The sequence below is a fragment of the Ranitomeya variabilis genome, chromosome 3 (genome assembly GCF_051348905.1).
Source record: "Ranitomeya variabilis isolate aRanVar5 chromosome 3, aRanVar5.hap1, whole genome shotgun sequence".
NCBI classification, from domain to species: Eukaryota; Metazoa; Chordata; class Amphibia; order Anura; family Dendrobatidae; genus Ranitomeya; species Ranitomeya variabilis.
The window spans coordinates 749,982,789-750,000,403 of NC_135234.1; the positions used below are offsets into that span (position 1 = coordinate 749,982,789).

Below are 17,615 nucleotides of genomic sequence, written 5' to 3' on the forward strand. Positions count from 1 at the left end.
GGAGTCTTCTACTCGTGGTGGCGTGTGGCATTTTAGATCCCAGAACGACCACCATATGATCACAAAATCTCAAAGTAACAAGAAATGAGAAAATTTCTCCTACTTTTTTTTTTTTTTTTTATCCTTTTTCATTTTCCAATGTGAAAATTCTACAGTTTGACCAAGTGTTTGTCTTGACGGAGCCCGGTACATCAGCAAATTGTTATTTATGATGTTGTATCATCTGAAGACTCACCTGTCAACGAAGGCGTGATGAAGAACAAAAATGGGGTCATTAGCGGATCCCTGAACCGAGGACATGGAGCCATTCAGATAGACGTGCAGGGAATTGTGCATGTTACTCTGCGAGCTGTTTGCAATTGATGTCCGAGGATTTGCAAAACCTAAAATACAGGGAGAGAAATATTAAAGAAAAAAAAAAATTAAAGACAAGACTTTATTTTTTATTTTCAAATATACGGTCAGATATTATTTGGGTGTAAAGTGTTGGGGGTCAATCACCTCCACCTGCAGTTTTGAAAGTGCAAGCCCGAGTGTCCTAAAGCCACCGGACATTGATCAAAGTGGTAGTAGGATTGGATTGCTGTAGGTCGGAGATTCCTGGCCAGTGGTTATAGTGGAATCGTAAGCCCACTATAAGCAATGGTCCCGATTTTTATTTTCAGGGAGTGTTTCACCCCCTTCTCATTGTTTTTATTTCTGGTGGAGAAGGACTCAATGTTTGATATGTGGGTGCAAATTATTGTGTGTGTGTGTGTGTGTGTGTGTGTGTGTGTGTGTGTGTGTGTGTGTGTGTGTGTGTGTGTGTGTGTGCGTGCGTGCGTGCGTGCGTGCGTGCGTGCGTGCGTGCGTGCGTGCGTGCGTGCGTGCGTGCGTGCGTGCGTGCGCGCGCGCGCCTTTTTAGGCTAAAGGGCACAATTTTTTTTAATGATCTTTAAAACCTATGCTAAACAAAAAAAAAAAAAAAGAAGCAAAAAAAAAAAGCTGAAACTCAGTAAAGTTAAGTTAATTACAAAAGGAACAAATTAAAGTGAAGACCAATTCCAGTTTTATTCCCCTGCTGTACCCCCCCAATTAATTATAAAATATACTATATATATATATATATATATACACACACACACACACACACATACACACACATACACACACACACATACACACACACACACACACATACACACATACACACATACACACATACACACATACACACATACACACATACACACATACACACATACACACATACACACATACACACATACACACATACACACATACACACATACACACATACACACATACACACATACACACATACACACATATATATATCCATCCATTTATTCCATGGCGCTTTACATGTGAGGAGGGGTATACATAATGAAAACAAGCACAATAATCTTAACAGAAGAAAAAAAATAGTGAAAAACCAGCTCACCTACTAGGCATTTGTTGTGGGGAAGCCCGGATAACGTGCAGTCTTCACGTGAAACAATGGTGAAAATAGGAGAAAGAATCCAGCTTCCAAAAATATCAAAATTTATTGAAGATAAAATCCAAAATCCAAAAACATGGTTCACAGGAGAGAGAGTAGCAGCATGCTACGCGTTTCGAACAATAAGTTCTTTTTCAAAGCACTTCAAGCTTTGAAAAAGAACTTATTGTTCGAAACGCGTAGCATGCTGCTACTCTCTCTCATGTGAACCATGTTTTTGGATTTTGGATTTTATCTTCAATAAATTTTGATATTTTTGGAAGCTGGATTCTTTCTCCTATTTTCACAATAATCTTAAACAATACAAGTCATAACTGGTACAGGAGGAGAGAGGACCCTGGCCGCGAGGGCTCACAATCTACAAGGGATGGGTGAGGATACAGTAGGTGAGGGTAGAGCTGGTCATGCAGCAGTTTGGTCGATCAGTGGCTACTGCAGGTTGTAGGTTTGTCGGAAGAGGTGGGTCTTCAGGTTCTTTTTGAAGGTTTCGATGGTAGGCGAGAGTCTGATGTGTTGTGGTAGAGGGTTCCAGAGTAGGGGTGATACGCGAGAGAAATCTTGTAAGCGATTGTGTGAAGAGGAGATAAGAGGGGAGTAGAGAAGGAGATCTTGTGAGGATCGGAGGTTGCGTGCAGGAAAGTACCGGGAGACGAGGTCACAGATGTATGGAGGAGGCAGGGTGTGGATGGCTTTGTATGTCATGGTTAGGCTTTTGTACTGGAGTCTCTGGGTAATGGGGAGCCAGTGAAGGGATTGACAGAGGGGAGAGGCCGGGGAATAGCGGGGGGTAAGGTGGATTAGTCGGGCAGCAGAGTTTAGAATAGATTGGATGGGTGCGAGAGTGTTAGAGGGGAGGCCACAGAGCAGGAGGTTACAGTAGTAAAGGCGAGAGATGATGAGGGCATGGACTAGGGTTTTTGCAAATTCTTGGTTGATGAATGTTCGTATTCGTGAAATATTTTTGAGTTGAAGGTGGCAGGTAGTGGAAAGGGCTTGGATATGCGGTTTGAAGGAGAGGTCAGTGTCAAGGATTACTCCGAGACAGCGAGCTTGTGGGACTGGGGAGAGTAGGCAGCTGTTTACTGTAATGGATAGGTTCGTTGGGGGGGGGGTCGCATGAGACGGGGAAAATAGGGGAAAGACAATGAATTCTGTTTTGTCCATGTTAAGTTTTAGAAATCTAGCGGAGAAGAAGGATGGAATAGCGGATAGACATTGAGGGATTCTGGTTAGTAGGGAGGTGATATCTGGTCCAGAGACGTAGATCTGCGTGTCATCAGCATAGAGAGGATACTGAAAACCGTGAGATAATATGAGCTGTCCCAGGCCAAAGGTGTAAATGGAGAAGAGCAGGGTCCCTAGAACTGAGCCTTGCGGGACTCCGACAGATAGGTGACGAGGTTAGGAGGTGGTGTGTGATAGGGAGACGCTGAATGTTCGGTCAGTTAGGTATGATCCAGGATAGGGCCAAGTCTGTGATGCCAAGGGATGAGAGGGTCTGTAGTAATAGGGAATGGTCCACTGTGTCAAAGGCAGAGGACAGGTCCAGGAGTAGGAGGATAGAGTAGTGTTGCTACTCTTGGCGGTTAATAGGTCATTGGTGACCTTAGTTAGGGCACTTTCAGTGGAGTGGTGTGACCGGAAGCCAGATTGTAAGCGGTCAAAGAGGGAGCAGGAAGATAGATGGAAGTACAGTTCAAGATGGACGTGTTGTTCTAGTAGTTTTGAGGCATAGGGGAGAAGTGATATAGGGCGATAGCTCGATACAGAGGATGGGTCAAGGGAGGGCTTTGAGTATAGGTGTGATTGAGGCATGTTTAAAGCTTGAGGGGAAAACACCAGTTGTTAGTGATAGGTTGAAGAGATGGGTTAGGGTTGGGATGAAGACTGTGGCAAGGTTTGGGATGAAGTGGGAAGGGATCGGGTTAAGTGCACAGGTGGTGAGATGCAATCTTGAGGAGAATAGAGATATATACATTTTTTTCACCCCTCCTTCGAATCTGTTGTAGGGTTCCAAATACATGGGCCTTTTTATTTAATTTAGTGTTAGATGATGACTCGTAGGAGCCCAAAGACACAGCCCAAAGAATCCTCAGTATAAAGTACACCTCATTCTACTTAATGTGCTTCTGATTAGGTGATCACCTAAACCAAATCTTATTTAATTAGGGAAAGTATAAAAAACCCTGCTGTGGTCTTCACAATCATCTTGCAATAGGACAAGGTGGATGGCAAAACAAGTGATAGTAATATCCCAAAAGTAATAGGAATGAAAAAATAACTTAACCGTGCCAAAGGAGTTGAAAAGAAAAGTTTTGAGTGAGGAAAAGAAGGGCTCAATTCTGGCTTTACTAGCAGAGAGACACGGTGTGTGTCATGTTGCTTCCATCCTTAAAATTTCTAATATGGCAGTCCATTACAACAAGGTCAAGCAGCAGACATTGGGGACAACAAAGCTACAGACCGGCAGAGGGCAAAAACGACTCCCCACTAACCGGGATGGCAGTCATCTTATTCGAATGTCACTCAGCAAACGCAGGATGACATCAAGTGACCTACAAAAGTAATGGCAAATGGTGTGAAGTGCACGGCAAGAACATTTTGTAACAGGCTCCTAGAGCAAGGGCTCAAGTCTTGTAAAGCTAGAAAAAAGCCCATCATCAATGAGAAGCAAAGGAGAGCCAGGCTGAAGTTTGCCAAAGACCATAAGGTTTGGACCATAGAGGACTGGAGTAAGGTAATCTCTGAGTCTAATTTTCCGCTTTGCCCAACATCTGGTCATCTAATGGTTAGATGGAGACCTGGAGAGGAGCACAAGCCACAAAGTCCACAATGCTTGGGTGCAGTATGTATTTAAGGACTTGGAGTCTGGGGCAAGAATCAAAATATAAATTATAATCTGCCCATCTTGCGAGTAAAATAGTTTAATTACATCACAATTTTATTTACATGCTCCTGTTCACACAGGTGACAGCCATGCAAGAGTTTAACATTATGACAGAGAAAGGGCTGCAGGAGTGTCGACGATGCAACTAACATGGCGCAGTAGCAGTGGGCGAGCGAGCTCTCGTGCCCTGGCACATTACGTGAAGGTGGTGGTCCTTGCTGGGTGTAGGGAGTTGTGCTGTGGGGGCGTTATGCCCATGCCAGACACATGTAACTGATGATGCTTATTTGCCAGGACCATATGTTAACCAGTTCAAGAAAGGAGACCACCAGTTCTTAAACGAAGCTGCAAACATTATGTGACAACCATGTACACAGAATAGCGGGTACACAACTTCTCGTACGTGTCCTCATTAATACAGAGCATCTCAATACAATACAATCCCTTGTTACTTCCTCGGCCTCACACATTCCTGCCTCCACGGATCTCATTTCCTTCACCACCTCCCAGCTTAACACCACAGTACAGTCCAGGAAAATAATTTCCTCTTCCTGCAGTTCTGCACCTGAATCTTCTCGTAGAGGAGAAGGTTTGTAAAAATGGCCGGACTCTGCTTCAAGCTCTGACATGTCAGGAACTCCCACCCTTGACATTCAAGTTCTATTTCGACTTGAAACATTACTTTTAAGAGCTGTTAGCTACTTGGAGCTGTGCTGCTAGTTGTAACTTCTCCGGACCCTTCTTAGTTGGTCACTCTGCTCTCAAGTCAGTCTTCTGAGCTGGCACTGTCCTTCCCATGACTAACTGTCTGTTCCTCAGGATCATGCCATCTCTGTCCCAATCTCCTTTGTCTTTTGCCACAGAACACCCACTGCACACGTCCTTGCTGAGCACTCAGACCAAACCTCTGTTCTGGCTGGATGCTAGTACATGTCTGACTCCCTACCAGAAGGTTCTTTCAGATCCAGTTACATAGTCCCTCCCTCTCTGGGCTAGTCCCCAACACTTAACTAGGTCTTACCCTACTGTCTGTTGCTGGGCAGAACTCTTCTTCCGAACAGTATAGTGCAAAACATTACAATACACCACATCACCATCACACATGATATTCTACACAAATAATTTTATTTATATAGTGCCAACATATTCCGCAGCGCTTTACAAATTATAGAGGGGACTTGTACAGACAATAGACATTACAGCATAACAGAAATCACAGTTCAAAACAGATACCAGGAGGAATGAGGGCCCTGCTCGCAAGCTTACAAACTATGAGGAAAACGGGAGACACGAGAGGTGGATGGTAACAATTGCTTTAATTATTTGGACCAGCCATAATATAAGGCTCGGGTGTTCATGTAAAGCTGCATGAACCAGTTAACTGCCTAAGTATGTAGCAGTACAGACACAGAGTGCCATTAACTGCATAAAGTTTATGAGAACATGATGCGAGGAACCTGATGTTTTATTTTATTTTTATTTATTTTTTATTTATTTTTTAATAGGCCACACAGGGACAGTTAGGTTAATGCATTGAGGCGGTAGGCCAATCTGAACAAATGAGTTTTTAAAGCACGCTTAAAACTGTGGGGATTGGAATGCACTACCTAGGTTAATACGATTAATCCCAAAAAAATCGGCACAGCACGTGTAAAGTCTTGGAGACGGGAGTGGGAGGTTCTGATTGAGGATGCTAACCTGAGGTCATTAGCGGAGCGGAGGGCACGAGTAGGGTGGTAGACTGAGACCAGAGAGGAGATGTAGGGTGGTGCTGAGCCATGGAGTGCTTTGTGGATGAGGGTAGTAGTTTTGTACTGGATTCTGGAGTGGATGGGTAGCCAGTGTAATGACTGGCACAAGGTAGAGGCATCGGTGTAACGGTTGGTGAGGAATATGATCCTAGCTGCAGCATTCAGGACAGATTGGAGCGGGGAGAGTTTGGTAAGAGGGAGGCCGATTAGTAGAGAGTTACAATAGTCCAGACGAGAATGAATAAGTGAAACAGTAAGAGTTTTTGCAGAGTCGAAAGTAAGAAAAGGGTGAATTCTAGAAATGTCTGAGATGCAGATAAGAAGAGCGAGCCAGTGATCGGATGTGGGGGGTGAATGAAAGCTCGGTATCAAGGATGACCCCCAAGGCAGCGGGCATGTTGCTTTGGAGTAATGGTGGAACCACACATGGAGATGGCAATGTCGGGCAAAGGTAGGTTAGTAGAGGGAGAGAACACAAGGAGTTCAGTTTTTGACAGGCTCAGTGTCAGATAGAGGGAAGACATGATGTTAGGCCGGTTTCACACGTCAGTGGCTCCGGTATGTGAGGTGACAGTTTCCTCACGTACTGGAGCCACTGACACACGTAGACACATAAAATCAATGCATCTGTGCAGAGGTCATTGATTTTTTGTGGACCGTGTCTCCGTGTGCCAAACACGGAGACATGTCAGTGTTCATGGGAGCGCACGTATTACACGGACCCATTAAAGTCAATGGGTCCGTGTAAAACAAGTACCTCACACGGACGTTCTCCGTGTGGCGTGCAGGAGACAGCGCTCCAGTAAGCGCTGTCCCCCCCACATGGTGCTGAATCCGCAATTCATATCTTCCCTGCAGCAGCGTTTGCCCATAGGGGTGGAGCTGCCTATTCATGACTGTAAATGAGTGGCCCCATGTGACCGCATACAGTAGAAGGTGCTGCCAGGACAGGACACTGCGTGGGAGGCGGGTGAGTATTTTCAGAACAGTGGGGGGGCGCATAGGGGGTGGAAGGGCGGGGGACAGATAGATCTTTCTTTTAAACACTATTATTCATATCTTCTATGCAGCAAACGCTGCTGCAGGGAAGATATGAATCGCGGATTCAGCACCAGATGCTGGTTCGTGTGGTACCCAGCATGGTGTGTGTGGTACCCAGTGGGCACATGGGCGGCACACGTGTGCCACACTGATGTACACCAGAAACGTAGGGGCACACAGACACGGATAATTCCGGTACCGATTGTTTCTGGTACCGGAGTTATCTGGACGTGTGGGACTGCCCTTAGAGACAGTGGTAAGACAATCACTGGTGTTTTCTAAAAAGGCAGGCGTGATAACAGGAGAAGAAGTGTATAATTGGGTGTCGTCAGCATAGAGATGGTACTGGAAACCAAATCTACTGATTGTTTGTCCAATAGGGGTAGTATACAAAGAGAAGAGGAGGGGGCCTAGGACTGATGTCTTCAAGAGGGAATATAGGCATCTCCTTACACAATCACCAACAAGCTCATGTCTGACAGCTTAATGTCTTGCTACGCAAAAAAAAAAAACAACTAAAAATTACCTTCTAAAGTGTTCCTGAAACTGAAGTTAGCGTTGCGATCCATGGGTTCAGTCTCATAATTTGTTAATGATAAACAGGCTTCAACATCAGCGGTGGTTGGCAAGTTTGGGGCCCGGCTTCTGTCGTGACGACCTGGGCTCCTCATTAGAGGACCTTCATTTGTGCCATTGCAAATAATACGTAGCCGATTGTATTCTTCAGGCTGACTGCACACAACCTGTGAATAGATTAAAGAAAAAAAAATCATCTAAAATATAAGTACAAATATGCCTAAATTCTAACTCAAGGGAGTTAAGAATGTGCAATCACTTGATCTAAAACTTTCAGGGATTTTGAAAAACTTCACTTTATTTTAACAGATTTATATTTCATTAAATAAGTCACTTTTTAACCAAATGAGCTTAAGTTTATTATCGATAAAAGAGTGCAATGTATTTACAACTGCTCTTCTGTCTGAAACAGTATATAGCGATGTCACAGGAAAAACTTTCATTTAGGGAAGACAAAGTTATTGGGCAATAACGGGAAAAAACACGTAGGGAGGGGATTAAAAAAAAAAAAAAACGTTTCAGCTCCTATAGTGCTGGCAGAATGCTGATTAAGAGAAGCTTCACGGACAGCACAAGGACTGTAATAGAATTATACATAATGAATAGCAACTTGCAGCAATCAAGCATCATGTCTGAATCATTGCAGCCTGACTAACATTGCCACTTTCGACATACTGACTCTTACCCATTAATTCAGAATACAGGAGGATATTTACTATAGTATGAAGTGCTAATCCCAGAGCAGGCGGACATAATGCTCGGTCAGCTGAGACGCGCCGAATATCCAACACTAGACGGATTATAATGTTCCATCACTAACCAAAGCAAAGCGCAACCAATCGGGGGCAGCATGGATTTCTATGAATGAACACACATTAATAGTGACACATACAACCATTCCTTTTTTGGCTGTGAACTTGCCATTGTTTGATTAACTTAAAAAAGGAACACTACAGAAAACAAAATAAAATACCTGTGTTCTGACTACTGCCCGAGTGGGTTTTGTAGAACACAGGGAAAGAATAGTAAAGAGACTTAGTGTCATGCACCGCTCCCCTAAAAGGTAACCTGTCACAATGTACAGTGCATGCAGTCCGAATTGTGGGCAGCACGGTACAGAAAAGAAAAAACAGTGCAGAAGGATATACAAAATTGTAGGAAAGAAGGTGACCAAAAAAAAAAAAAACATTTTACAAGTTAGTACCTGGTGTTTGCATGTACAGGAGTCCAGTGGGCGGCCAGTTCTACTCCTTGATTGACAGCCATCTCCATGTGCAGTCACTAAATAAGACCGCCCACTGGACTCATAACAGCAATGAACAAGTTTTACTCAAACGTGTCCCACCAAGATGTGTAGCCATCTGATCAGCTCGTCAGATCTCTCATCTTTGCCTTTTCGGGGAACGAGCTAGGAGTCTCCTATGATATGGATACCATGTTATACAAGTTCTGTCACATCATCTGCAGGTGGTCGTTTCAATCAGTCATTGATGTTGAGTCCAGTGTGTGTTAAACCCAGAAACAACATCAGTAACCTTTTTCCATAAAGCTCTAGAAAAGTCTGTTCTTGCCTTTTACCATGGCTCGCTCCCAACTTCATAGGCCTTGAGGCCCAGGAGGAACTCAGAGGGCGGAGCAAATCTTGGAACCCACCCCTGCAGAACAGAGAACGACTTCTTACCCTGTATAACTCCATGTGACAATCACATTAAAAGGGTTAATTAGTAGCCGCTTGCAGATCGCCCCGGAGCAGCCAGACGTATGCTGATCAGCTGATTATTGGAAATGGGGGGTAGGGTTATAATTTGTATAAAGGTCAAGTTCAGTAAAGCTTTGGAAGCCAAAACCAGGAGAAGTGGATGAAAAATACAGAAGTGGTGACGTTTCAGTTATACTTTTCCTCTGATTGTTCCACTCCTGGTTTTGGCTACAGATACTGATGTAAAATACTGACCAAATACTGAACACGTGGTCTATAGAAAAGCCCAAATATATTGACCCTTTGTAAAAAATTAATCATGCTGCATCTTAGCAGCAAGATCATACGTAGAGATTGCCGCATCGTTCAAACCATTCCATGGGAGGTCACAATGGAGCAGACAAACCTGGCAGACATGCTGAGCAGCTTCACATGAGGATTGGGTCAGGAGATCGTGGTCAGCCACAGTGAACCTGGTCTTGCTTTGTGGCCAATAACAGAAAAGCTTCGGGAGCCTGCAGACATGGCGTGGTTTTCAGTCTCAGTGTGTGAACGCAGCCAGAAGAAACATTGCATCTACCTATCCAAGCAAAGTGCATGTGATTTCATGAAAACTCCGGCCCACTGTGCAGCCAACGACACTGCTGACCGCTGTGGTTTAAGGCACATTCCCACAATGCAGATTTCATGCACCAAATAGCTAAAGGCCATGATCACACGGAGCATAAACTACAGAACAACAAATAATATTATTATTATTATTATTATTATTATTATTATTAAAGAGGGACAGACCAATATATACACATACATACACACAGTACAGACCAAAAGTTTGGACACACCTTCTCATTTAAAGATTTTTCTGTATTTTCATGACTATGAAAATTGTACATTCACACTGAAGGCATCAAAACTATGAATTAACACATGTGGAATTATCTACTTACCAAAAAAGTGTGAAACAACTGAAAATATGTCTTATATTCTAGGTTCTTCAAAGTAGCCACCTTTTTACAGAAAAATCTTTAAATGAGAAGGTGTGTCTAAACTTTTGGTCTGCACTAATATAAAGTTATATATATTTATTTTATGGGGGATGGTGAAAAAAACAAACAAACAAAGAAAACACACGTGCAGATTCAACTTTTTTTTTTTTTTTATACAGAAAAATCGGATCACTCTCAGATGGCATCCAAGTGCAGTCCAATTTTTATATTTATTGTTTCTTTTTTTTATTCACACAACCAAAGTCTTGCATTGACAACTTTTGACCTGACACGTGTTGCGATTTTGCATGGATACAAAAGTCCCTGGAAAATCATGAATGCGTGAATGAGCTCATTCACTATTTTAGAAACGAGTGCAATCCATGAAAAATACAGATCCTGCTTGCAGGTGAAACACCAACCCCTCCCCCCAAAAAAAAATATATAAAAAAAAAAAAAAACACAGACATCAGAATCAGCCATAAGACGGGTCACAATGAGCAGGTGATCTACCAGATACTGTATGGCTCCTGTTTTTTTTTTTTGTAAGGGCTTGTTTTGGGCGGCCGCATAGAAACACATGGAGCCGCACGCTCCGCTCTGGAGTGCCGGCACCAGAGCTTGGTTTCCACACGCAAGACACGGAAGTGTTTCTCGCAAATGGAAGCAAGCCCTAAAGCATCCGATTTCGGAGCAATATTGCAGCATGATGTGATTTTTTCCCCCCCACTCAAATGTAGTAGAAAATAATAAATATATATACACACACGCAGATCTACAATGCCTCATTGAATAACATTGGTCCGAGTGCAATAACTATTTTTGTTGGATTGCACTAGTCCAAATTAGCTTACTTTTTATTTGATTTTTTTTTTATTATTTTTTTTTTTAATCTTTTTTGGTATGTCAGATTGTGCATAAAATTGGTTTGAGGCAGGATTTTCCTCATCTCATTCAAGTCCATGGGGAAAATACGCAAATAAAAATCACATTACAATATGGTGGACATGAGGTTTCTATAAAAGCCCATTCACTTTAGGCCGGTTTCACACGTCAGTGGCTCCGGTACGTGAGGTGACAGTTTCCTCACGTACCGGAGACACTGACTCACGTAAACACATTAAAATCAATGTGTCTCTGCACATGTCAGTGATTTTTCCCGGACCGTGTGTTCATGTGCAAAACATGGAGACATGTCAGTGTTCGTGGGAGCGCACGGATCACACGGACCCATTAAAGTCAATGAGTCCGTGTAAACACGTACCGCACACGGATGCTGGTCGTGTGACATCCGTGTGCGTTTTTCCTTTCATAGGGTTAAAATTTTAAAAATTGTTTCAATACACGTACAGCACACAGACTCTAAAAACGTACTCACGGACATCACATGGATCCCACACAGATGGCCTACGTGAGCACACGGACACAGATAACTCCAGTACCGGAATTATCTGGACGTGTGAGACTGGCCTCACTGGAATACGCTGGGTTATTTCATTTTTTTTGCACATGAAAATGCACAGAAAAAAAAAAACGCTCATCGTGCAAACTTCTCTGTATTTGCATCTGGGAATGTGGCTTTAGATGATCTGTGGCTGCAGGTTACAAGCCTCATCCTTTTACAGGTCATCTCTTTGGAAAAAAAACCAAAAAAAAAGTCAACCACTAATAAAACAATATCACTTATGAGAAGGAGTGTAGGCCCTAAGCATTTTTTGCTGCCAATTTTATTTTTTTTTCCCAAGGAAAAAATACAAAAAGAACAAAACAAAAACAAAAAAAACCTACTTTCTCCCTCCCCACGCCAACCTCAACTGTCTCTACCAATCTCATTTTATTGGCCATATACAACCAGAGTTTTGTAATGTGAGGAACGGGGATTTTCAACACCTTCCATCCCTCCTGTACGTAGGCAAGGGGTCTTGTACGAATGTGGACCTACAGGATCATGTCTATGCCAGGAAAGAGATTCATTAAGAAGGCAGCCATGGATTTAAATGGTGCCAAATTCAGTAAGAGCAAACAACCGGTTTAAAATTAATTTGGCACTTTTTTTTTTTTTCTCTCCTTGGCTGCCGCCCACAAAAGTTTATGCCAGTTAAGGACTAGTGTACATTTGTTTTGCAACTTACTCCACTGTGTGGCATGAATTCAGATGAATTGGTCATGCATGTTTGTCCCACTTGTGTTCCAACCAAAAAAAAAAAAAAAAAAAGTGAGCGTAGCGTTGCTAGAAAAAAACTAAAAAGTTGAGGGTAAACTTAGTTGTAGCCTATAATAAAGTCAAGAAAATATGGCCACAATTTCATGTGATTTTTTTTGTGTGGGCAGGGAATCAGAAAAATTCTCCAAATCCTTCTGTAAAAATATTACATACATACATACATACATACATACATACATACATACATACATACATACATACATACATACATACATACATACATACATACATACATACATACATACATACATACATACATACATACATACATACATACATACATACACTATTGTGCACAAAGTAAAAAGGGCAAAAAAAAAAAAACCACCACGTACCCAAACAACTTGCATATGGAGAGAGTTAATTTAAAAGACTTACTTGCCAAGAGGAGAAGAATGACGCCGGGCTCAGGAGAGGGTCACTTACTGGGCGAGTTCCCCCAAAAAATTCATCCGTACAAATGTCACACTGCTGGGCATCTCTCCAATCCCAGAACGGGATGGTGAAGTTCTCATCACCCGTAAGCTTCTGAATCTCATGCTCCCAATGAAGCAAGAAGAACCTGTGCCAGGGCAGAAATGCTGGCGCTTCATGGGCAAAATCAATATTTCTCCACACAAGGTCACCTTCTAGGAAAGCGTCCCTGGAGGCGTAATAGTGCAGCCACACAAACAGGTCATACACACCGATATCTGCAAAAAGCGGATTGGAGCCATTGTTCATTTGTTCGTAGGTCCCGGTGGCAATTACATAGTCAGAGCTGATACTTCGCTTGGCAAGATTGAGGTAGGCGATGAATTTGTCCTTCTCCGTCTCAGTCATCCTAAAGATTTCCTTTCTGATCATTGTTCTTCTCACTGTACAGTTTAGACCAATGAAACCAAATTTGCAATCTCCACAATTGTAGCCCATGAAGTTGCCCTGACATTGGCAGGTCCTGTTGTAGAAGACAATTGGCCAGTTTTCCCTATCGTCAATGCCGCTAAAAGGAAATTGTGAACCCAAAGGCGAGTTAGACAGGACAACATCTTGACATGTTCCTCTCCCAGAAGCTTCTCCACATGGAGAACCATCTCCAGCCCAAGCTGGACAACACTCTTTGCTCAAGAGGACTTCTGCGGAGCTACATGCCCTAGGAAACTGTCCATAAGCTGAGGGCAAAACAAAGAGTAGGACAGCAGCTGCAAATAGCATGATACTACTTCTCATCCTGGTGCCCCTAGACTTCACAAACTTCTCAGCCCTCCTCAACAGACCTAGGGCAGGAAGTTCTGCTGTGTCCTCCTCACTTATTAATTGGCTTAATCACGTGTTAAAGCTTAAATCATGTTTGACTCTCACTCCCAGTGAAGAAAATTTTGACTCCCTCCCTCCTTAGTAGTTCTCATGTGAACTCACATGCACTGGAATGTAAAAGGATTTATTTATTGATTTTTTCAAAAATTGAAAAACTTATCCTCACTTTTTCCTTTTATTTTGTAAAAGTTGAAGATTTGGTATTTTGCCGGCTAATTTTTCATTCTTAAATAGATGTTTGTTTTTCTCATTAAATGGTCAAAATTAGATCTGCACAGGACAAATTCGATAAGTGCTACACGAAAAGTGGAACTAACGAGGTTTATAGATTGAGGGCAACATGTGATTTCAGATCTGTGCTCCAGGCATAAAATCAGTGTGGGGATATCTGAACAAATAAAAAAAGAAGAATTGAAAATAATTAAAATAAAAAATTAATACAAAATGTGATGGTGAGGTTATTTACATATACGCCCCAAGTCATCTTCAAAAATCCACAAAAACATGGAGATTCTGCTCAGCGACTATGTGCACACGACGTCTTTTAACCCCTTCTTAACCCCGGGCGATTTTCCTTTTTTTGTTTTGTTTTTTCCTCCCCTTCTTTAAGACCCATAACTTGTAAGGGCTTGTTTTATGCTAAACAATTTGCATTTTTGAAGGACGCCATTGATTTTACCATTCAGTGTACTGGAAAATGGGGAAAAAATCCAAGTGTGGTGAAATTGCAAAAAAAAAAAGTGAAATTCCACAATGTGTTTTATATTTAACCATGTTCACTAAATCCTAAAACTGACCTGGCAATATGATTCTTCAGGTCCATATGAGTTCGCAGATACCAAACATGTCTAGGTTCTCTTTTATTTAAGTGGTGAAATTTTTTTTTGAAATTTGTAAGAAAATAAAATTTGCTTATGTTGCCATTTTGCAAGACTCATAGCATTTCCATTTTTCGGGATCCGGGACTGGGTAAGGGCTTATTTTTTGCTCCCCGAGTTGACGTGTTTACTGATATCATTTTGAGGTAAATACGATGTTTTGATTGTCTGTTATTGCAATGTTGCGGCGTGTAAAAAAACATAATTCTGGAGTTCCGATTTTTTTTTCTCGTTAAGCCGTTTACCGATCGGATTAATTTACTTTTTATTTAGATAAATCGGACATTTCTGAATGCAACGATACCAAATATCTGTATTTTTTTAATTGTTTTATTTTGAATGGGGCAAAAGGGGGTGATTTGAATTTGTGTGCTTTGTTACTTTTTACTTTTTTTAATAAAACTTTTTACTAGCTTCAATAGTCCTCAACTTCAACCTGTGATCGTCCGATCGCTTGTAGTACACATAGCAGGGCTTCAGTAATACTATGTGCAGCAGAAATCATTATCTCATATGAACGTTGGCCACAAGCCGGCATTCATAGTAGATTTACAATGACAGGCACGGGGGTCTTCTGCAGACTCCCGACTGTCTTGACATCCCATCGGTGCCCCGCTATCACGTGATATAGGTGCCGATGGGTGGGTCTTGTGACGCGCTACCAGCCAGCACACGTTAAAAGCTGTCAGTGAATGTGCACTATGGCTACTTTCACACTTGCGTCGGTACTCGGCCGTCACAAAGCGTCGGCGCAACATACCGATGGAAGTGTGTCCTTTCACATTTCCGTCTGCAGTCCTGGGGTGGAAAGAGACAGAGAGAGAGATTTCATGCCGGGCATGCGCAGTCGGAAAAACAGGATACAATGCACAGAAAAACGTTCCCTTGAACGTTTTTTCCCAACGACGGGCCGCCAAATTCCGACCCAACCAGTGGACAACGGACAAAACAAGTGGCCATACAAGTCTATGGGAAAAAACGAATCCTAAGGGAAAATTTGCAGGATGCGTTTTTTTCACAAAACGATGCATTGTGACGGGTTCTGAACAACGTAAGCGTGAAAATAGCCTAAGTCAGATGTGTGCACCTCTTTAGGCCACACGTTCACTATTTGGTCAATATTTTACATCAGTGTTTATAAGCCCAAACCGTTGGTGGAACAATCAGAGGAAAAGTATAATAGAAACATGTCACCACTTCTGCATTTTTCACCCACTCCTGGCTTTGACTTACAAATACTGATGTGAAATACTGACTGTGTGAACATGGACTAATGAATTTATGCCATTCTTAAAGAATCTGGTCCGATGTGTTTTAGAACCTTTCTGTACCTTATCCCACAAGGGTTGTGGCTTCCTGAACAATGTGAACTGGATTATTGTGCAATGCAGAATGACAAAAAAAAGGAACAAAATATTCTCATAATTTTTGGCACAAATTAAGCTAACTAAAAGGTAGTGTAAACTTCCAAGAAAATGACGATGAGAGCACTTTTTGAAATCCGCTTGCAGGCGTGTTGCCGTTATTTGCACCAAATTACGTATATTAACATGTTTCTAGATATTACACTTCTGTCTATACATTTTTTTAATATCATTTTTACGGCATAACACACATTTACTGGAATGAGTTTACAACTTTTTTTAAAAAAAGTTGCAGTTTCTAAATCTGGCAAAACCATCATTTGCATGCCGAATCAGGGCCATTTATGATAAGTGATGAGAAAGGCATAAAATTGAATTATTCACCAAGTTTTGGCTAAAGCTAGCACAAAAGCTCCTACAAAAAATAGACAGTATTGGTATATACAATACGCCCAAAAATGCGATTTTTGTGCATCTTAATTTCCCTTTTGCTTTTTGGGTCAATGGCATTTTTTTCAGGCATTTAGCTGAATATTATTCTATAAAATAATAATTCATAAATTAATTATAAATAATTAAAAAATTAGCTTAACAAAGAGCTGCAAAAAAGAAGCATAAAAGACATGAAAGAACACAAAAAGCTTGTAAAACCATATAAATTTGAAGGCATTTTTTAATAACTTTATGTCAATTCTACAGTCAAGTTTCATTGAACTGCGAGTCTTAGACAAGTCACTTGCAATTTGAAACTTGTGTTTAGGAAACCAACAGTTTTGGATATTGTCCAATGGGCAGCACGGTGGCGCAGTGGTTAGCACAGCAGCGCTGGAGTCCTGGGTTAAAACCCCACCAAGGGCAACATCTGCAAAGAGTTTGTATGTTCTCTCTGTGTTTGCGTATGTTTCCTCCAGGTACTCCGGTTTCCTCCCACATTCCAAAGATATACTGATAAGGAATTTAGATTGTGAGCCTCAACAGGGACAGTGCTGATAATGTGTGCAACCTGTAAAGCGCTGCGGAATATGTTAGTGCTATATAAAAATAAAAGATTATTATTATTAAGATTATTGTCACAATAGTCTTGTAGCGATCGTTAGCTTTTGGTTTGCATTTTGACAATATTGACACTATGACTTCCTTGTTGGTTGGAGAACAAGTTCCACTGACTATCAGCGAAAGCTGCTGAGTGGTGCAGAAGCTGCAGTTTAAGTGCGGGGCAGCAGATAAGTGTAGAGTTAAACACAATATCATAGGAGCATAGTGTCATGATCCAGATCGGGTTTTGAGTCCTGTTTTCCCTTTTCCCAGTCTGATCATATCAGGGGTTAACTTTTCTCAGCCTCAATCTGGTTTCAGGTTTTGCTATTTATCTCTGTTGCATCCTGCAGGCAGTGTCAGTGATAGTTCTG

General features: G+C 41.9%; 1 protein-coding gene across 1 annotated transcript in view; it reads right to left on the reverse strand.

The window, feature by feature from the left end:
• The window catches only part of TYR (tyrosinase), a 56,239-nt gene extending 42,173 nt beyond the window's left edge, over nucleotides 1-14,066 (reverse strand). The window contains exons 1-3 of the mRNA XM_077298570.1: nucleotides 13,047-14,066; nucleotides 7,707-7,923; nucleotides 236-383 (exon numbers count right to left, since the gene is read on the reverse strand). Coding sequence (XP_077154685.1) covers nucleotides 236-383; nucleotides 7,707-7,923; nucleotides 13,047-13,877 — 1,196 coding nt within the window. The 5' untranslated portion in view covers nucleotides 13,878-14,066. The remainder of the gene's footprint in view (nucleotides 1-235; nucleotides 384-7,706; nucleotides 7,924-13,046) is intronic.
• Nucleotides 14,067-17,615: the final 3,549 nt, after the last annotated feature.